At 39.2% G+C, this 22,529-nt stretch overlaps 1 protein-coding gene across 1 annotated transcript in view; it reads left to right on the forward strand.

The window, feature by feature from the left end:
- The window catches only part of LOC146328343 (cilia- and flagella-associated protein 337-like), a 41,713-nt gene extending 41,375 nt beyond the window's left edge, over nucleotides 1-338 (forward strand). Inside the window, 1 exon segment of the mRNA XM_084716286.1 lies at nucleotides 312-338. Within this exon segment, the coding sequence (XP_084572412.1) occupies nucleotides 312-338 (27 nt within the window).
- The last annotated feature ends 22,191 nt before the right edge of the window (nucleotides 339-22,529 follow it).

A 22,529-nucleotide genomic window follows, 5' to 3' on the forward strand; every position in this document is an offset into this window, starting at 1 on the left:
GCAATACCCCGACTATCAATAAGCACCTCCTATAACCCCACTTTCAATATTCTGAACTGTCCCTTTATAACGCCATGATTTCAAGTGGGGTTTCAGAGGAACTACTGAAACATTTAATTTTGTTGTTGCAAGTAAAAAGTATTATTTGGCAAGTTTTTCTTGATATTATTTTACTCTAAATTATATATAAAAGCACTCATAACAGTTGCATGAAGGGATCTAGGCCATTGTCTGCAATGTAGTCATAAAAACTTGAGTCAGAAAAACACCAGTAAATTGGAGCTCTTTCACATTTTATTTCTGTGCCTCAGGACAGTGTGGAGCGCAGCAGTGTATAGTCATGACTGCCTTTCACAACCGCAAAGAATGAAATGGCATTTGTGATGCTCCCAGATTTTTGCTCTGATGCTTAGAGAACAGAACAAGATCAGATTTAACATTATTTTTCTGGGAATTAGAGTGTGCCTCATGGTTGGAAAGTGATTGCATTGTTGTAAGGAAAAGTTGAGAGTCTTCACTGGAGTTCTCAAAGTTGGTCTCCCATTCACCGCCATTGGAGTGGCTTCAGGCTCGTACATCGTTTTGACACCAGACTTTAGAGGTTTTGATTCTCTCGTTTTCTAGACTTGTGAGATAGATTTTCATGTCACAACAGCTGATGGGCTCATCCTGGTGTGAATGCATTATGTGAACTCGAAATTTTATAGTCATTAAACTGAGACTTAAACATGTGTTGAGTGGATTCTACTTATTTAACTGTATTTGTAACTGTATTGTCTAACACAGTGACTCCAATTACAAACAAGTTTTCCTTCCTTTTGAGGTATGAAAGTTACTTTTTGGATGTACACTATTTTTCTCCTGCTGTCTAAAGTTTAGATACTCTTTTGTAGTCTTTTGACAGACACTTTACTTTTATTTGATATATTTATTGTCCAAATGGGATGTGAAATGATGGAGTATTTTGTACTTTATTTTTTAGCATTTTCAAGGGTATCAAAGCTTCACTAAGAGATTCTGGAGAAAGGTAGTCTTGTTCCCAGGTCGGCAAATTACCAAACACTTTTGATTCGTGGCTTGAAGATTGTTGATTGTTGAGTCTCATTCCCAGGTTGTAAAATACTTTGGCCGTGAGACTCAACAATCAACCATCTTACCAACCTGGCCAAAGTCTCCTGTCAAGGGCTAGATTTTCTAAAGCCTGAAAACAGAGCCAGAAGAACATAATAATAGATTAAAATTCAATGTACCGTCGTTGCAGAGTGCAAGAACTAACTGCAAAGAAAAGATTATTGCAGCTGCCTCAGCTTTGGAATGTGTTTGTAAGAAAATAAATGTAGGTATTTTTCATGTCAGTTAAATAAGTCTGTAGTACAGGATGGAAAATACAAGATCAAATAGGGCACTTTTTCCAGTTGAGACTTTTTCATTTTCAACTCCCTTATTTATGTGTGGAAAAACAAGGGCCCCACTTTTTTACTCAAATGAAGACAGACAGCAAAGTGATCCCAGCTCTACTGCATCTGCTTTGTGGATCACACACGCACACAAATCTGTGCAACACATCAGACATCAGACTTGACGAGGCCTATCCAGAGTCCAGCTGGTGAAGCTATAACATAATGAGTTTGTAAAATGTGCACATTGAAGAAATGTGCATACAAATCTCACAAGGCTTTCACAAATCTAGGGTTCCATTCTAGAGACCAAATAGTTTGAATGGTAGTTCAGAGTTTTTTAAGTGAGATTGTATGAGGCACGGTCCATGGTCTGAATCACCTGCAACTTGCTCAGATTCTATTAATTTGGTTCTCTTTCCTTACCTTTTGTGCTTCTACCATGATAGGTAAGCTGTGTAGTTAAATAGTTATATTTTCTGTCTGTCTTTATGACTGCAAGTCTGGACAGGGGCTTTTATTTTGAAAATTGACTAGATTCTCTTTGCTGTTTCTGTGTCTGACTTCCTGAGCTGCTTCTGGGAGGCGAGGTGCTGTAGCGATCAGCTTCAGCTGACATGGCACAACTGTAACACAACATAATCGCATTTGGTGGAATCAAGCTGTTAGTTTGCTTGTGATATTATGTGACTAACTAACCAATCAAGGCAGTGGTAGACTGGCAGCTCTTGTGTTCTGTAAGGTAAAGTTACTGGACTGAGCCTGGTGGCTTCCACAGCAGAGATCAGCAGCAGCACAGCAGTACATTGCTTAGCTTCCATGCCAGTACTCCTATCTGCTATAAGTACCACATACAACCCCACATCAAAAAACCCACACTTTTCCTTTAAGCAGGTGTAACATTTACTATGTTCATCATCATATTATAATGTGGTGACATCATCAATTACAGCTTCTGGAATGAATACCAACCTGATATCATGTAAAGATTATTATTGTTTAGTTGTACTGCCATTTAAACCAACACTACATCTTTTCTTTTCTTCAGAAGCAGACATTTAAGTGCCTGGGCTGGTGCAAAGACATTTTTACACACACATCATAAAGACAGGGGGAGAGCTATAAAAAAAAAAAAACACTTACAAGTTGCTCTTATGAAACTCAAAAATGATGTCAAAATAGAAACTGCCACCTCAGTCTAGCAAGGTACGTTCAGACATGTGTTTTGCAGTTATAGTGATGGATGTCCTCTTTGAGTCAGGAAAAAGGTGTTTTCCATCTCAGGTCAGCAGTAATGCTGTGCCCGTCCTGCCGTATAAAAGCTCTGTAGGGGTCGTGGTTACAGTCACTACACTTAGTCCTTACTGATGGTGTCTGAGAGAGACAATGAATGATGTCAGGCAATTAGTAAAGGTCAATCAAACATGTTTCCCTCAAAGCTCTCATCTCTATTGACTGACTGAGGCAGTTAGATACAATCATATGAAATAGTTAGTATCATTACACAGCTTTCTACTGATTGGTGAATTACAGCATCCTAATGTCTGGATGCAGTTCTGATCATAAACTCTCTCTATATATAGCATCTATATAACTATAGCAATAAAATCATTTTTAAATTAATAAAATAAAATAAAATGTAAGATCATCCTGTCAGGGTTTATTTCACAATAACGACCCACTCGCTGTACATTATCCCTTTCATAATGAGATGCAAAACCAAAGCTACAGCATGGAGTTAGACTGTAGGGAATGAGAAGACAACTTTTATTTAATCCTTAAAAGCCCACAAGTCATCATTACAGGACCATAAAACTGTAAGCAATCAAAAGAATGATGTAATATTAATCTATAGTGTGATAGTTTCAGGAGGATAATGAAAACTGTAGAGAGAATTTAAGTGTCTAAGTGAGCCCAAAGCCCAAGGGCAGGTCAAATGACAGAGGACTCCGTTTTAAAAGAATAGCAAACTTTTGAAACACCTTAAAACTGTGAACTGGAGAGAAAGTGCTCAGCAGGACTCTACAGGAGGAATCAATACTGACTCTGTGAATCTGTGTGTGTGTGTGTGTGTGTGTGTGTGTGTGTGTGTACTGTACTGAGCTCATCAGAAAAGTTTGTGTGGTTGATTTGGTGGAAGGGCCAATTGGCAAGTCTACACTGGGCTGCCAGCCAGCTACTGGGCATGAGGTGAGGATAGGGAATGGCCTCACTCCATCACCAGCTGAGTGTGTGTGAGTGTGAGAGAGAGTGTGTGTGTGCGTGTGTCTAAATAGCCTCAGTCCATCAGAGCAGCCATTTACCGGTGAGTGAGAGCGTCAGGTCTGTTCCGCTCACTCCATCACCGTGTGTGTGTGTGTGTGTGTGTGTGTGTGTGTGTGTGTGTGTGTGTGTGTGTGTGTGTGTGTGTGTGTGGGTGTGGGTGTGTGTGTTTGCGAGCAATACAGGAGTCATGGATATTGATGGGTCTGGGCGCTCAGTCTAATCTCTGCGGCAACACAAAGTACTCTGGTATCCACAGGAGAAATAAGACACTCTGCCCTGTGACACATACACACACCCGCGGAGAAAAAGTGCAGGATTTAATCTGCACGGTTTTACACAGCCATAAAAATCACTCCAAATTATAACAAACTAGATTAAAAGAGTGAATATTGGAAACACATCTAATAACCAAACGAGTCAGTGGAATTTAGACGCCGTTAAATTTAGCATCGGCTTCACACACACACATAATGTGGAGGTGGAAAAGCAATTACAAGCAGGCAGGTTGATTTTGATTTTAATTGGAGCTCTTGCTGTGAGCTCCACCTGTTATCGTCGACAGCCAACAAACATAAATGTGGAGTTGTCAGTCCTGCAAAACTCTTGCGCTCAGTTTAATCGAAATTCCTGCGGCCTAATCACCAGTTCCGACTCCAACTTCTTGTAATTAATTGGTTGAACAGTTTTAGTGTGAGTTTGGTGATTGGCAGTATTTAGTAAAATGTGTTTTATGAATATGATTTTTTTGGAGATCTTATACTCCACTTTTTGAAGAGACTTATGATGGAATCGGATTTCCATTCAGTGCTGTACAGTGTCGAGCTTTCCTCAACCTCCTTTTCATTGTGCCTGAGCCAGCCTCCGGGTTTATCCCATCCCTGTTTTCATGGAAATTGTCTTTTGCACTTGAGCTTCATATACACTTATAAATGAAAGCATTTATCAACAAAGTTTCGTTTCATAAAAACAATTCAGATTCATGCTTCTTTTGGTTCGTAAACTTTTAGGGTTTTGCGTGCTTCTCTGGTTTTCTGTTGAAAGTCCTGCAATGTGGTTTTTGAAACATTCTGAAGGTTTTTCACTGTCCATGTCAATAATGACAGTTGTTTTAAAGGGATGGTTCGGGTTATTTGAAATGCAGCTGTACAAGGAATCCCTAGTCAGTATATTACCTACAGTAGATGGTGGCTGACATGCCCCCAGTTCGGGGAAGCAACAGAAGTACCAATTTAGGTGTATGATATATTAAGAATGATATCACAGCTCTATTTTACTGTCAAAAAGTATTTTCTGTTGGGATCAAAACCAACACAAAAAACTAGACCTGTGTTGTATATGTTGTTGAGATATGTACTTAATTATCATCTCAAATGTTTCCAACAATTTTCCGAGAGAAGTCTAATTTATTCAAAGGTGTGTTTCCTACTAGCCGCTAGTTGCTGTACCTTGTGGGAAAACATGGAACACGCTGGGTACATCAGAGAGACATAAAGCAAGATGGTGACTAAATGTAACATGAATAAAACTTTAATAAATTACTTTGTCCATGAATGTGGTTTCTACCTGAGTCATGTCACCAGCAATAGTGTTTTTGTAACTTTTTTACAGCATCATCAAACTGTCTTTTGTTGTTGTTTTAATGTGAGAGAGACTTGTAGAGGCAGAATTTACATATTGTGCGTTACCTGCGTGTATCCTATTTCATGACAAACTGGCTGCTGTGAAAAAGGTCCACTGTTTGGACGAGCTGTACTTCAACATTTCCTAACATGCAAAAGCAGTGGGAAGTCACAAAGCACTTGTTTTTAATGTACAATCCTACCAAAATGTATAAAATCTTTCTTACATTATCCATACATCCATTATCTATAACTGCTTATCCTTTGCCGTGTAGATTTCAATGCAACAGTTATGACATTACAGTGTGATTTCCACCAAAATGTCTTCTTTTTTCCACAGTGGACTTTTTTCACAGCAGCCATATCGATATGAAATAATAATGATACAAATAGAGGTTCCCTTTTGTTTAGTGTAACACAACCTTTACAGTGAGCCAACATACACAATAGCAGCACTCTGACTTTTAATTGGTATCATTGGTAGCACCTGTGTTTACTCTATTATTTCATGTCAAAATGGCTGCGGGAAAAAAGGTCTATTCTTTAGTAACTTGATAGTCAAACTTTGACCTTAGTACTGCATATATGGTGTTTTTCTGTACACACACCTGCTGATAAAAATATCTTTGCATGTAATTGTGTTTTTCCACAGTAAAAATGGAGACTTCCTGCTTCATTATATGTGCAATGTGCATATTTACATACATTTCCTCTCCCTCGCACCCCTCCCTCCAAACCCAACACATGTGTTACTGATGCTGGATTGTAAAGGTGGAATTAGAGGTCATTATTATCAACATACAAACACGGTCACACACTTAAATATGCTGCTGGTACATTACATTACATCCTTCTTCTTCTTCTTCTTTTTCATCATCTGCAATTCAAAGTAGGTCCAACATGCAAATGATGTGTGCCCAAAAACGCCCAATTAATTTTATTCACTGTGTGTAAAATATGGGGCCACTGCACGACTGCAGTGTGTTGAAAGAGTGGAGTTAAATTGCTGGGAAGTGGGCTGATGATGCTAGCCTGCCGCTGCATGCCCCTGAGCCTGTGGCAGTGTTAGCATTTCAAATTGAGTTACACGCTAAACAAGCAAAGCAGCGTGCGAGCGCTAACTCATCTGTTTATAGCAGGGCCTGCCTTGTTTGTTCTCTTGATGTGTGTGTTTGGGTATAGATTTGTGTGTGTGTGAGTGTGTATGTGTGTGTATATCTGCTTCTAATTCTTTGTCTTAGTAATACGAAAACAAATTACATTCCTCCTTGTGTATCTTTGTGTGTGTGTGTGTGTGTGTGTGTGTGTGTGTGTGTGTGTGAAGGTATTTTCTCCTGTCCCCTTTCCCAGGAGTTTGTCTATGGGGCTAAACACTCATCATGTAAATCAGTGAGCTATTAGGAGCTGGCTCCTCTTCCTCGGCTTTCTTATGAAGATGAATAAGAACCAAGCCAGTGATAAAGGAGAGGGGAGAGGAAATGAAATGAACTCTGTGATTAAAGTGCACTGCTATATGGGCCTCTCGCTGCAGTATACTTATCTTGTGTGTGTTCACATAATTTGCATGCCTTTCAGCCTCAGTTTATTTTAATTTAGCAGTCATTTTGCACAGTTTTTAAGGTGACATTCAAGTTGTGTGAAGCTCTGTCTGTATACAAAGTGTGTGGATGTATCTTTATCATAATACGTGTGCAACTATACTGTACATTATACACATGTTCATGTAATTTGTGATACCATTAAATTGCAATTCCACATTAGGAGCTTTCACGCATCGTGCCTGTGGAGAATTAGGTCCATTCATTGGTGATTTCAACTCATAATTGAGGTTATGGTAATTGCAAATATACAGTATGTATACATGTGCATGTCCCACACATTAATTTGCCTGAAAGCTCAGGCTTGCAATATTGTCTTATCTGTTTGAATGGTGCATAAATCTACTGTATTTTTAAGATAACTTCATTTGTATGTATGAGTTTGGTGGCAGGTGGAATAGTTTGAGTCTGCATGCAGGCTGCAGCTCCGGCTGCCTTATTGCAGCATAATTACCATAAATCAAATTTACATTTGTCATGTAATTTAGTTCTGATCTTGGTATTGCCTGGTTAATTTTAGCGTCCACCGCAAATAAGATTTATTGTCATACAGATTAATAACTGGAACACACACACACACACACACACTCACACTCTCACACACGTACCTCCCACGCATGTCTCGAGGGAGCTATCATAATACCACGACTGCATGTGAACATCTGACACTTCAGATACAGTATTTCTCCCCTCAGCTTTCACTCTTGCAGCCCCACACTCTTTTACTCATTTTCTCTTGTGTGATTACCAGCCAATTTACTGAGAGCGGGTGCTGTGACTCAGATATGTAGATGGTCGGGAAGCAAAGCAAGAACTCATTCACATGACGGGACAAATGTCACAACACAACTTTCAAACTGAACGTGTTCCCAAGTTTGTGTTTGTGAAACGTTTTTAGACATATGTCTAGAATTATAAAACTGTGAATTTTTATGACAGAATCTAGAGACTCTAGATTGATAGATCTATGTAGGGGAGATCGGGGAGTGTTGTAACACTGGGTTTGTTGTAACACTGTCTGATGAGAAAAGTTTAGTAACTTAAAAGTTTGATCAGAAAAGTGCTACAGTGATGTCTTTGATTTTGGGCACTGCCACTTACTTATTGAGCTCACAGGAGAAGTGGCATGTCTCTGTGAGCAACTTTGTAGCTTCAGTGACTAAAAGACAGATTTTCAATAAAGAATATTTTAAAGATATTTTTGGTTTATCTTACATAGCTTAAAGTAGCAGTAGACGCTTTGCATTTACCTAACCTCAAGCTAACATCCTAAAGCAGTTAGCTATGTAATGCATGCTTGGCATGGGAATAGCTGTAATATTTCATTGAGAATTTCTGCATTGTGTGCATCAAATATTTTACAAACTCAAGGCAAAAAGAAGTGTGCATCAACTGTGTATGCAGTCAGTTCAGAGGCCTCAAACCTGGCAGCCATCTACATTTGCCACAGCTGTGTCAGTGATCGAACTCTTATGTGACACACACACATTCCGGAATTCAGTACACACACGCACACATTAAGTGTCACTTTAAATTTATTCAGATATGTTCTTTCAAAAAAGTTCTTTCATAAATTGGATAGTGTGGATCCTAAATCTCCAAATTAGCTGCCATTGTTACATCTGTTCCCAGCAACTCACCCCCAGTAGTGGGGTAGGTTGTAACAACTGAGATATTTGTATTTAACATTTACTTACATAATCTGTGATTGTGTAGGAGACATCCACGGGAGCTTTATTTGTTCTACACAAATATGGATATCATGTATCACAGTTTGAGAAGTCTATCACATACAAACACTGAGTTTGTGATGGTCAAACAAAAATTGTTACTCATATCCCCAGTCTTCCCTACTGTAAATGGTCCTGTCCTGTCACAGTAAGACATGCACTCAAAGCCAAACTAAGACTAGAAGTGAAGTGGAGCCAAAAATAAAGCCAGTGGGAGCCAGGTGGACAAATCCATAAATAAACACCATCTTTAAATAACCTTGTCAAATAAATAAAACAACAAACTAAAAGAAGGCACTTTCTGATTATTTCTTTCCCAATGTTTGCTGTGATTGACTTATTCTAGGTACATAAAGAGCAAGTCTTTTTGGGCAGTGTGGCCTGTCAGTGATACAAACACTTGATGTGGCTTTTGTAGTGCAGAGAATGGAGCTAAAGTTAGGTATTTCTCTGACTAAAATTTATATTAAGAAAGCAGTAACAAATGTCCTTTTTAACTTTAAACTCAAAATTCTTAAAAAAAAAAAGGTCCACAATGAAAGTGATACTAACAGTGTCTAATTTAGTTCTACTTAGCTGGGAAGGAGGGCCACCCACTCAGGAATATTATATAAAAATCTTATCCCTCTGTAGTCGACTGAAACAGTCTGTGTGAACTCTGTCAAGTCATGTACGGTGTGGTCACAGTATACTGTGAGGTAAACACTCAGCATGATGAAATGTATTATATTTAATAAGAAATAATTTCAGACACATTAGCATATATTTTTTTGTGCAATGAGCAACCAAGCCAACTTGTATGTGCATTACATTCATGACTAGGACTGCATATATTGTTCAGTATTTTTCAGTTTGTTTTTAATTTCAAATCTCAGCTTTTTCGGTGTTTTCCTTCCTCGCAAATAAGCGCATGGTGCCATTTTGGCTTTTCAGCTGGCTCCTCATTAAGACCTCTGTGTAATTTCATCATCTATCTTCAATATATTATTTCATGGCAATGATTTTGTTGTTTTTAACGTAAAAAGAAACAATTATCTGAACTTATCACAAAAACAAAGTGCCCATTAATAAAGAAGGCAGTAAGGCGATTAAATCAGAGGTGCTGATGGAAAAGATCCAGCTACAGATGCAAACTGACATCCTACCAGCTGTGAAATTATACAGAAAGACAAGGCACCACTAATTTGAATACGCCTGTTGGGGAACGGCCAATAACACTAAAGAGTTGAATCCAAAATGTGTTGGCTATAGTGCAGAAGTAGCAGCAGGTGACCACGACATGCTGTGGTCATTTTTAAAACTCCTCATCAATAAAGTAATAGTTTTGAGCAAATTAAAAATAGCAAAACAAGCTCACAGTCTTTTCTTGTACTTTATTATTATTATTATTATTATTATTATTATTATTATTATTATTATTATTATTATTATATGAAAACAATAAAGTTGACTCTTACCTTTACCCTTAACTTTACAAGTAGGTGCAAAACACTGGATAAAACACAGTAAGAAAATAGAAGGCACCTACAGACCACTGTAGCCGACACCACAAGGCTTCATTAATAACCCCATCCTATCTTTAAGAATTGGAAAACCACTATATTTCCCTTAATTTGTGGCCTGTTCATCCACCAGTAAACCTGTCTCTCCAGTGGCAGACTCAGGTTGTCTGAGGTACAGGGGCTAAAAGAATAAAAAGGGCACCCGCTCTATGCTGTGAGTCACCAGTGCACCCAATGTCGTGATGCATTCATGGTGAAAAACTTCCAGTCCCTGGTTTAGATTAATATTTTTGTTATTATTTGACTTAAAGTACAACGACTACAACACCTCTGACATTTTTTCACCATCTAGAACTAACTATAGAGTTGTTTTTTTTTTTTTTAAATCATGTTTTGTCCACTGGAAGGGCACCCTGCACTTTGTTGCTTTAACATGTTTTTTTCCATTCGAGGGGCACCCTAGTGAGTATTTCACCATGTTTTCTCCACTGGAAAGGCACCCTAGTGGTCACTTTGTCCACTGGCAAGGCATCTGAGAGGGCACTCCATCATTTCCCCCCTGAAAGAGCACCCTATAGGGCACTTAATCATGATTTCACCACTGGAAGGGCACCCTAGTGGGCACTTAATCATGATTTCTCATCTGGAAGGGCACCATAGAGGGCAGTTTATCACACTGTCTTCAACACAGAGGTTACTTTATTATATTTTATCTACCATAGGGGCATCCAAGAGGGAACTTTTCTGGCTTTTCTTTGACCATGAGGACACCAATGCTCCCCCTGTCCTGAGTCCAACAATGTGTGTCTCTGCCTGCCTGCTCATTTCTCTTTCTATCAACTCTATTTATGTATTCCTCAGAGCATCGGATTCGACGTGGATGCTGTCTGAATGAGTTTTTAATTGCATTATGATTACTGTTGCGCTTGTAAAGATGGAAATGGCTGGATGTTATATTTTTATGAGAAGGAGTAATAGCAGGGAATGGAGAGAGAGGGTGCATTTTCACCATGTTACAGGCTATTCAACCCATTCTAGCATGTTATTTACAGGAAAAGTGACAATCACTCAAATCAGGCTTATGTGCTCTGTTATTGCCCCCCTGAGAAAAGCAGCATGCGAGTGGGTGGATGAGTGTGTCCATTCACACACCGTGTCAAGTACAGTAAGTTAAAGCAGGACAGCATTTAAAAGACATTACCCAAAACACAAGATTTAGATGAAAACCATTCATCAGTGTGCTTATAAAACTGTACCTACCCGATGTGTGTGCGCACAGGAGTGCGACTATATGCACTTGAGAGTTTTCAGTGCGTGTGTTTGTGTGTATATCTGGATTGAATCAGCACAGGAGGGGAAATTTGACTTAGAGCAGGAAGATGCATGCTATCAGAATGCTAAGTAGCACTTTTAAACAGTCTTAATATTGAGAAGATGTAGGGCAATAAATTCCCTTTGACATTGCGCGATGCTTCCTTGGGGTAAGGCTGCTACTGATCAGCAGGTACACACACTCTTTGGTTGTAAATACCGATGCCCTCACTAGTCAAAACAGGTTTCTTTTCCACTTTATCTACCCTACTCTGTCCGACTGTGGGGGAGGGAGGGGGAAGGAGAGGGCAGAGGAAAAGGATATGTGTGAGATGAAGGGAAGTGTGAAGAGGACGGGTGCAGACTGAGCAAAAAGGACTGGGGGTGATGGAACATAGAAATGGAGAGAAACAAGTGAAGGAATAGCCAATGAGAGAGGAAACAAGAGGGCAAAGATGATAGGAGCGGAGAGAAGATGAAAAGAAGAGAGGGCGGAATCGGTAGATGGCAAGAGGCGAGGTGACTGGCGGATAGAAATCGGAGGAAATGGAGAGGTAAAGGAGATGAGGTGAGAGTGTAGAGGTTAGACAGAAAGGGGCAAAAGAGAAATTGTAGATAACAGCAAGAAAGATAAAGGGAGTGAGGTGAGGAAAGGACGAGAAGACCATTAGAGAGATGAAGAGACAACAAAGGATACGAATAGAAGAGTAAAGGTGATCAAGAGACGTGCTTCGTGTCCACCTGAAATTCATTAGCGAAGGCCTCACAACTTTGCATGTGTGTTTTCGTAAGACACACCGTGTTTAGTTAAAGTTTTAAGAAATAAATGTGGAATGAAAGTCGCAGAATATTGAATGAAAATCTGAAAATATGTGATAAAGGTCTAAGAATATGCAGTGAAAGTATGGGAAAGAATATGGGAGAAAAAGTCAAATTATTCTATCACCTCCATCCCATTTTCCTAAACTTTCATACCATATTATCTGACCCCCATTCCAAGTTGTCATACTTAAATCCATATTCTATGTCTTTTCAGACTTTCATACTATATGCTGTGACCTTTAATCCATATTTTTTAGATCTTTATGCCATATTCTATCACTTTGATTCTTTATTCTATGACTTTTATTTCCTATTGCATTACTTCTATTTTACATTCTAAGTTTCATTCCACATTCTGACTTTCATCTCATATTCTGACTTTTATTCTAGATTTCATTACATTTATCCCATGTTCTATGACTTTCCTTCCATATCATATGGCTTTCATTTCATACTCTAGTGTTTTATTCCATATTGTATGACTTTCAGTCCACATTCTGTGACTCCCATATTCTATTACTTTTATTTCATATGTTGTGACTTTTGTTCAGCATTTTTAGACTTTTATGCCATGGTCTATCATTTTTTTCTTTATTCTATGGTTTGTATTTCCTACTGTATTATGACTTTTATTTTATATTCTAACTTTTATTCATATTCTGTGACTCCTTTATTCTCTGACTTTCATTTCACACTGTATGATTTTTACTATATGACTTTCATTCCATATTGTGACATTTAAGACCAAAACTCACTAAAAGCCTCACTGCATGCTTCAAATTTAAAATTCCAACACCACAGATCCAGCAGCATTTTAGGAAAGGGCTTATTTTTATGCATATATGTATTTCTTTTCTTTGATAAAATATTGTCCTCTGAGGGGAAAAATCATTTTTTTCAGGTCAGTCCATATAATGACTTAACAGAGCATGATATTCATGTTTTTGTATTAAAACACCCCAGATAATTTACATCAGTTGCAGTCTGACAGTTTACATGGATGAGGACATTTTAGTCAACAGCAGACAGCAAACTGAACACTGACATACACTGAGGACATGAGGAGGGAGAGAGTGTCTGGATACTTCATCATGACTTACATTAATGCAGCACAGTGACTGAAGTTTCATGGAGGAGAAGAGCGTCTGTCTGTTTGTTACTGAGCCAGATATTTTAGTCTGCTGTGTATAAACCACAGAACCACGCAGGAACATCAGGAGTCATGATCAAAAAGTTTTTTATATCGGTCATCATTTCACACACACTTTCTCTCTCCCTCCCTCCCTGCTGCAGGTCAGCTTTTTTTTTCTTTTACCTGGTTTCAGGTGGAGCTGCCTGTTTTATTCCATGTAGCTCTCTTCAAACATGTATTGTAGGTGCAGGAAAAAAATATTCTGGTCCTCATTTGACACTCCAGAATTGAAGAGGGAACATCAAAGCAGTTTGACGCATGTCAAAATGCCATTTAGAACAATAGATATAGTTCAAGATGTGAGCGCCAGATACCTTTAGTGCGTTTTGGTCTTTATTCTATATTCTATGATGTTAATTAAAAAAATGACTTTGATTCCATATTCTATGATTTTCATTTCATATTCTTTATTGCCATCCATATAATAACTTGAAATTGATATAAGAGCATAAAATAGTTTAATTTGGCTATTGCAGGCAACTATTGAGAAACAAAACAACAAAAGTTAGATTGTTATGAGCCTAAAAATTTGTTATTTTCCTGTTTTACACCAACAAAGTGTCAGCTGTACCATGTCAGTGCCCTTTCCATTTGATTCCTGCTGTCCTGGTATTACATGAAAAGTGGGTTTATTGGTTGTTTTTCACCACTTGTGTGGACATCAATTTAAGCCTCCAAACAAACCTTGACCTTGGCAAAATCAAAAAATTTTAACTAAACACCATTAGAGTCCTAAAAAATCAGATTACCAAAAAATGGCTTTCTGGGAACCTATTTCTCCAAGTAGATTAATATAATTTCCTTGCCTAAATGAAAAGATTTGAACGTGTCATAATTAATTTCAGGCTTAATATTATCTAGACAAGCTATATCTACGTAAACTAATGACCACATGATCTGCATGTGTAAGATTTTCTCTCTTTTTTCACTCTGTTTCACTTGTTATGAGGTATTTTATTTTTGCCAGACTTTTCGTCTTTATTTCTGTCTCCACTCCACAGGAGACCATGTTGAACCTCTTATCTAACACACAGAAACATTTTCAAACATGGTTCCGTTTGGTGCGATCACTCAATTGGCCCCAACAGTTGCAGGAGATCCAAAATATAAAAGATTCAAAGTTACAAAAACTCAACAGTAAGATAGCCTGGAAGCTATAACGTTTGATGTTGCTGTCTATCCTCATATCACTGAAATATCTGTGTAACATTAACTCCGTCAGCTCTCAGAATGCACAGGTGGGGCTTGCATGTGCAGTTCTATGGCATCCATATTCTGTGCACAATCCTACTCTACACACATAAGTAGTCTGCTCTCAAACAGTAAAGGTCCCGTGCCATCTATAGGCAGTTCAGATTGGAGAATGTGGCATAAATATTCATATATTATTACTATTCTGGTACCATAGCTAGCTACTGCACCGTTCTCCTTAAGGCCACAGTGAGCTCTTCAAAGGAAATGGATTTCTGAGTACTTTAACATATATTATAAAGCCCTGCATTTTAAAAAGCCTGTTATGTATACTCTCTCTGTGTGTGTGTGTGTGTGTGTGTGTGTGTGTGTGCACTTGCATAGACCACATTGTCTTTTCTGAATGCTACAAACCCTTCGACTGAACCACTTTAGTGTGCAAATCTATAGAATATTCCATGTGAAAATGGAGAAATGCTCCACACACACACACACACACACACACACACACACACACACACACACACCCTTTAACTGCTCCAGGCTGGTGGCTTAACTCCTTTCATTTGCTATAGGCTCTCCACACACGCCGGCTCAGAACGTGGGGTGACAGTTTGGCCCCGTGGTCACATCCCCGTGGCTGATATCCCCTAATAATCTCCCTCCCCTTTCCATTCAAGCGCTAACTGGAAGCATGTGTGTGTCATGAAAGCTTTATGGGGTGTGTGCATGTGTGTGTAGAGATGGAGATAAGAGCAGAAAGCATGTTGTGTGACGGAACATAAGACAAATCACAAATACGTAGAATTCACAGATTTTAGCTGGTATTTAAATATTTTATGCGACTGAAATATTGAAGCCCTGCACCTGCCTGCAGCGTATATCTTTTCCACCCTCTCCTCACCTCCTGTTGGAGGTTTTTTAAATTCTGGACAAGCCTTCAGATCTCTCTCTTTATATCTTTCTTTTTTTTTCTTATCTCCTTCCTCCTGCGCCCTTACACTCCTCCATGCCCCCCTCCCCCGTATCCTGTCCATCATTGCTGCCTTCCTCAACTCAAGTAATCTCCCTCTTTACAGTGTCTCACCCGTTCTCTCTCATCTTCCATCCATCCATCCTTTCAGTCAACTCTCTAGCTGCTGCTTGTTTCATTCCCTCTGTTCCTACCATTCCCCCATGCTCCCTCTTTCTCTGCCCCCTCCTGTCTGTGCATCTGTAGCCCCCTCTCACACCTTCTCTCTCTCCGTCGCTCCCTCTCTCGCTGTCTGTTCTTCCATGAAATTAAAGCGCTCTAAGCTGCTGTTTAATCAGAGCCTGTTTGGAAAAGTGCTGCGATGACAGAAACTGTCCATCCCGGGTGCTGTGTCTATGTATGCATGTATGTACTGTTTATGTGTGTATGTGTGTGTCTTCATCATTATGATTCTATAGGCCTATATGATAAAGAGAAAATGCAGGAAGATGCATGTGTGTTTTTGTATGTGTGTGTGTTTAGATGGCCATTAATCCACAGATAATCAGTAGGCTATTAGCAGGTGGTGTGGCCTGATATTGTGATGATTAACTAAAAATCTGGATTGTTTACTGTTGGGAGCTGGATAAATGAACACAAATCAACGAAGCTAATTAAATACCATTTGCCGCCACAAAACAGTAGTTAATGCCTCAGTGTTTGAAATGACGGAGGTGGTGAAAGAGATGATTTTACTGACTAAAATGCATTCTTTCGCGTGTCTTTCCCTTATGACGTGGGTTTTGTTGGCGTTGAAAGGAATAATTTGACATTTTTCAGAAATACACTACACACTGTTGACAAGAGCTGCATGAAAACATTGATACCACCCTCATGTCTGTGCATTTAGTATGGAGCTGCAGCCGGGAGGTGATTAGCTTAGCTTAGCAAAGAGATTGGAAGCAGGGGGAAACAGCTAGCCAGAGTGTCCCAAAGTTAAAGAAATCTACTGTACAGCATCACTGAAGGTGACTAATTTTGCTCGGGTGTCTGTCGAAAAATCAAAATATGAAAAGAGGTTTTCAGTTTTAGGCGACTAGAAATCTCTAGTCGGCTAAAACTTGGTGAACGAGACTGTGGGAGTTATTTTACTGTGTTTGCCTTATCCACTTTTTTTTTTTATTATAGATGTGCTTCAAAATACTATACTGTGAAACCAGGTAGACTGGAAAGTTTGACGTGTGTCTTGATTTATTAGGGCTTATTGATGTCTGTACAATCAGCATGATATTCAATTCATAGTAATCATTCAAGGAAAGTAAAGTTTTTATTTTTCCATGTAGGAGCATTGCAGATGGTAATGGTGTTCTAGATAGAGAGCACGTTTGCTTTTTCTCCTTTGGGTGCACATTAGCTCACATGTCAGTTTCACCTGAGGAGTGCAGAGACCATTATAACCAAAGAATCATCACTATCTTGGGCCTTTAACTACCAGTCACCAGCAGGCAAAGTGGGGAAGAGGAAAGATAAAATTTGCTAGGAGAGTTTTTGGTTGCATAAAATAGCAAGATTAAAGAATTTAACTCTGACATGGCACATCGTTAGCATCTGCAAAATAGTAGGTACTTGGAACATCTATATGGGCAGAAATAGGTGAAATAGAAGTTTAAGGAGGGCCCTTAATTTGGGGCTCCACAAGAGGAAGATATATGGAATTGTATAACCATGAGTGTTTTGTGATTTTAGCTCAGTTTACTCCATGGAACAGCTCAGTTTACACATACTTCTTTTGAAACTGCAGTAAACCTATTTTGTATTGAGCTTTCTTTGACTTGTTTGAATTATTTGAGTGTAGTATCTGAGTTAATTTTGAATAAGCTGAACAGCTGGCAGACAGATAAACAGCTGTTTATCAAGAAATACATACAATATAGTGTAACTTTCCTTAACATTGCAAATCAGTTTTCACATTTCTTTTTGTGTATGAGTTTAACATTGGGTTAGTAAGTCAGCTTTAGAGGCACTTGTGTGTTGATTTTGCAATTTGGACAAAGTCTAGCTATTTCCCGCCATTCTTTATGCTAAGCTAAGCTAAGCTAAGCTAATTGCCCTATAAGTGATCTTGGTCTTGAGCTGCAACCTCTGGGGCTTCAGCTGCAGCTGGAGTTTCTCAAATGGCCACTTGAAACTGGCTCCAAAACCCAGTCAGTCCCTGTAAACTTTACAGCAGACATGTTTATAGTGTGGTACAAAATATGGTGTTGATCTCTATGGATAATTTCGCCCTTCATGAAAACTGCAGGGGGTTTGAATATTTAAATTCACACATTTAAATTATAGTTAAAGGTGTGCCTTCTTGGAGTGACAATGGTAGCCACTAGGTTGCTGCTTTATTTGGCTGCCTCAGCTTCACTGACGCTCCACCTCTTTGCCTAGTTTAGGATTAGGTGTGAGTTCACTGAGTCAAGTACTGCCAGGATAGCGATGGCTGAAGCCAACACACTTAGGCCTTTTCCACTCACATATTCCGATTCAAAGAACTAACTTTGAACCTCTCTAAGCATTTCGACCAAAAATAAATTGGTTCAGAACCTGAAATGTTGGTTCCCAGCTGGAACCGAAAAAAAAGAAGGTTTTCCTTGGGAACCAAAGTGGGCATGTCATATTTTACAGGCTGCTGTGCATTGTGAATTGATCCAATCCCTGATAACTACAGTTCCACTCAAAACTGGAGGAAATGCAGGTTCATAAGATTCCAAGAATCTTGAGTGGAACCAGTTCAAGACCCAGAGCTTATTTGGTAGAAAAGAGCCCACTGCGAGCTTCAAAACATTTCTTCAGAAAACTGTGTGTAACGTCATGGACGCCCCGTCCACTCATTATTACACTTCAAAGAGCTATAAGTGTGTTCTAAAAATATGAACTATTCCTTCAATAGAATACATTTGGCTTGCAGAGGAATTCAGATGGAGTTGACTGAGATAAAAGACAGAACTAATGCCAATGCTAACCTGGTGCTATTTTGAAACAGAAGGTGCTGCTGCTGGTGGTGATGCTGGTTCCAGCTTGAGTTTTGAGCTGTGTCCTTGGCACAGATATGGATATTTCAGTCTGAATATCTCTGTCTACAGTATATACTGTTGTATATTTACAACAGCTCCTATTTACAAAACCTTCATCCATTCCAGCTTTTACCAGTTATAAAAAAAACACAGCAGTGAATTGTGCAAACTGTTATATCCACACAGAAAACAAACAAGTACAAACAGTCATATCAGATACAATTATACAAACAAAGGCATTAGTCACACACTGTTGCTGTGTACGTAGAGCTCGATCTCACACAAGTTTCATGCAGGTATGCACACACATAGTTATAGAGAAAACAGAAACAGACATGATTGATTTGAAGTGGTTTCTTTCTCTTCATGCATGCATTTTTTGTAATAAGTATGCATATTTTAAATATGTTTGCCTATATTTTAAATATGTTTGTGCAGGCAGGAGTGGGAAACAAATGACATGTCATGTGTGATATATTGAACAGATCACATTCCCAGAAGTGTCTGAGCATTTCCTGAGCGCTGACCACTCCCCTCCCCAACCCGAGCGCAGAAAATCACAATGATAGCTTTAACGGCAACAGTCATTCTTCAGTCCGTAGCTCTCATCACTGTGGTGCAATCAATCCAGGATATTTTAACAGAGAACCTCTAGATGGCAGTAGAGGTGCAGCTCACTCACAAACTACTGTGATAGTGTGTCTGTGTGCAGGTGTGTGCGTGCACCTGCAAAAATCTGTTTGTGTTTGTGTGAGCGGGAGAGAAAGGGAGAGAGGGGTGTGCAAGAGTGATCAAGCAGAAAAAAAAAATCCAGCAGTGAAAGGTATTGGAGTTTTATTTTACCTGTGCTCCCACGCACATTGTTTTACAGACATTGGAGGGAAAATTGTCTACTCTAAATCTTGTTCGTGGCACCATTTGTCTCTATAATCCATGGCAGAACAATAGGCTGATGTGATCAAACAGTATCAGCTTGTTCCCTGGTTATTAAACATCATGTCTGACCCAGATTCCTACGCAGCAGTTACTGTCACACTCACTACCTTTCCTAGAGTTGGATATAATAGAATGGGGTAAAATAGAAAAAAAGAGGAATGACACATAATTTTATTTCGACGCAGCTTTAACAAGGCAGTCAGTGTTGCTGTCAAACCTTCCACCCCGAGCCAAAATTAGCAATTTATCATCGTCCAGCGGGAGGTGTATCCTCCGACTGTACATTTTCTAGTCCTTCTACACTCCTTCCTTTCTCTTAGTCACTTTTTGCCCAACTGTTCTGATCTAAAGTTTTGGTAGTCTTTAACAGTCATTACCTCTTTTTCTATTTCTTTCTTTCTTTCTTTCTTTTTTTTTTCTTTCTTTCTTTCTTTCTTTCTTTCTTTCTTTCTTTCTTTCTTTCTTTCTTTCTTTCTTTCTTTCTTTCTACCTTGTTGCTTTAAAGGATAAATATGCAATATATTTACTGCAGTGAATGAAAAGGACCATATGTCATCAACAAATAAAGAAACATGCATGGAAATGCTGTCTTCTCAGACAACAACAGCTAACACATTCTCCCTTAAAATTTCCATTCTGGTGCAGAATATCTGTTTTTGTTTGCCCGTTTCACATTTATTAGAGTCCAAATGAATGCTAAATGTTCTCCGATTGACTTGTGTCTGTTTATGAGTTGTAAAAAATCATTAATAATCTTTTGGATGGTGTAGATGTTTGTAACTGTTAAATTGAACAATATGCCAATGGGGTGAGGTGACAATGGGACTGAGTTGTGAAAGCAGCGGGACTTAGAAAGGTTTAATTGGCAGCTGTAAAAAGCTGATCAACTGACAGCTGACATTTTTGGGGGGAATCCCACAGGACATGGGATTCCCATGGAATCCCACAGGGATCAATTTCACTGGACAGAAGAGAAATGTCAATATGAACAGGCAGGAGCAGGAATCATAATAACAATGGGTCAGTTTTTTGCAGACACTTGACTGTGGATTGATGGGAATGGGATGGTATGGGAGCCATTCTTCTGAGACTGGGACAGGACACAATTTTTTTTTACTCTGTCATGGGATTGGAATTGAACAGGAGTGAAAATCCGCTCCTTTGTCATGCTCTAGTCAAGGGAGGAGATATACTTAATATACTGTTTGTGGCTCCAACCTGCTATTTGGACTGCAGTATTCATTTCTGAACACTATAGGGACTTAAATATTGCTCCTTTACCTTCACCATCCCCGTGTCCATCTATCTTTTATTTGATCAGCTGATCATTGGGGTCATTGTATAGAATCACTGCCTGCCATCAACCATCTCTTAAGCCCGTCTATCTGTCAGATACTCATCTGAGCGTCGACTGATCTGAGCGATGTGTGTGTGTGTGCTTTGTCTGTGTGATGTCAGAGGGTGTAGCACAGAGCCATCACCTTAAGCTACTCCACATGATGAAGGGTCACTCACGTGCTTTTCCCCAGCACCCGCCCTCTTCCTCCTTCACCTCTCACACTCATCCATCTCTCCCTCCTTTGCTCCTTTCCTCCCTGCTTCCCTCCCCCCCGTTAGTCAACCTCTCAATTTCTCATTTGGCCTTTGCGTTCAGCCCTCTGGCCTCTCTCCCCTCCAACAGAGCTCTCATTACCTCTCTTTCTCTGTGACATCCAATGACGGGCTGGCCATCACTTCCTGACACCTCGATATTCTCCTCTCTTTGTCTCTGTCGCTCTCTTTTTTCCTTTCACTCATGCTGCAACTCTCTTTGTCACCTACTCACTCCACTTTTGCTTGTCCTCTCTAATTTCCTATCTACCTTTCAATCCAGGCACCTCCTTACTGTCTGTTGGTAGTTTTTCCTTCCATCTCTGCTGCTGGACTGTGCTTTATGTTTTATTCCTGTTTCTGTCACTCATATATCCAAAGTCAATGTCAGTCCTATTTATGGGTTTAGATATATGCAGCACATTAGTAAGTCTACAGCAAATGTCGCATATTTTACCATATTGCTATTTCTGAAAAGTAGCATCCATTTATTTATTGCTCTTTTTATTTATTAAGTTTCAGTTTATTTGTTTCTTTTATTTCATGTTTTATTCCATCCAAATGCACACACACACACACACACACACACACACACACACACACACACACACACACACACACACACACAGAAATTTGTGTTACTATATTCATGGGGACGTGTCTGACTTAATGCATTCCCTAGCCACTTACCCAAACTCTACCCAACACAGCTGAGTGCCTAACCCTAACCCTTAACCTCACCCTTAACCTAAAACCAAGTCCCTCAAACAACCCTTTAAATGGATAGTTCAGATTACTTGAAGTGGGGCTGTACGAGGTACTTATTGTTAGTAAGTGTGTTACCTACAGTAGATGGAGTCCGGGTGTAGGAAACAGTCATTATTGATTTTTAAAAAGGTCGACTTAAAAAAATCAATATGAGTTTAAGTGTATGCTATATTTAGGTTATTTTCACTGACAGAAAAATGCCAAATATGAAAGCCGAATAGCTCTCTCTCTCCAAAGGAACCAAACTCCATGGGTGAAATCAATAATTTTTCCTTGCAGAACAGGGTAGCTGCTGGTCTAGCACTGCCTCGATCTGTTGGTTTATTTGTATGATTGTGTGACTTTGGTGAATCGAAACTCTCTTTTTAACACACAGAGGTCACAAAGTAACATAAACAAAGAAGTAGATCAAGGCAGTGCTAGACCGGCAAGGTAAAATTACTAATTTCGCCCATGGAGTTTGGTTGGTTAGGATAGAAAGCGATATTTGGCTTATATAACAGTGGTTATCTGTTGGCAAAGTGCTGAAAATATTCTAAATATAAATATAAACTAGAAATAACCCAAACAATCTTGTTAAACTTTTGTGGTCCA

The sequence above is a fragment of the Lutjanus erythropterus genome, chromosome 4 (genome assembly GCF_056507025.1).
Source record: "Lutjanus erythropterus isolate fLutEry1 chromosome 4, fLutEry1.hap2, whole genome shotgun sequence".
Classification (NCBI taxonomy): Eukaryota; Metazoa; Chordata; class Actinopteri; order Lutjaniformes; family Lutjanidae; genus Lutjanus; species Lutjanus erythropterus.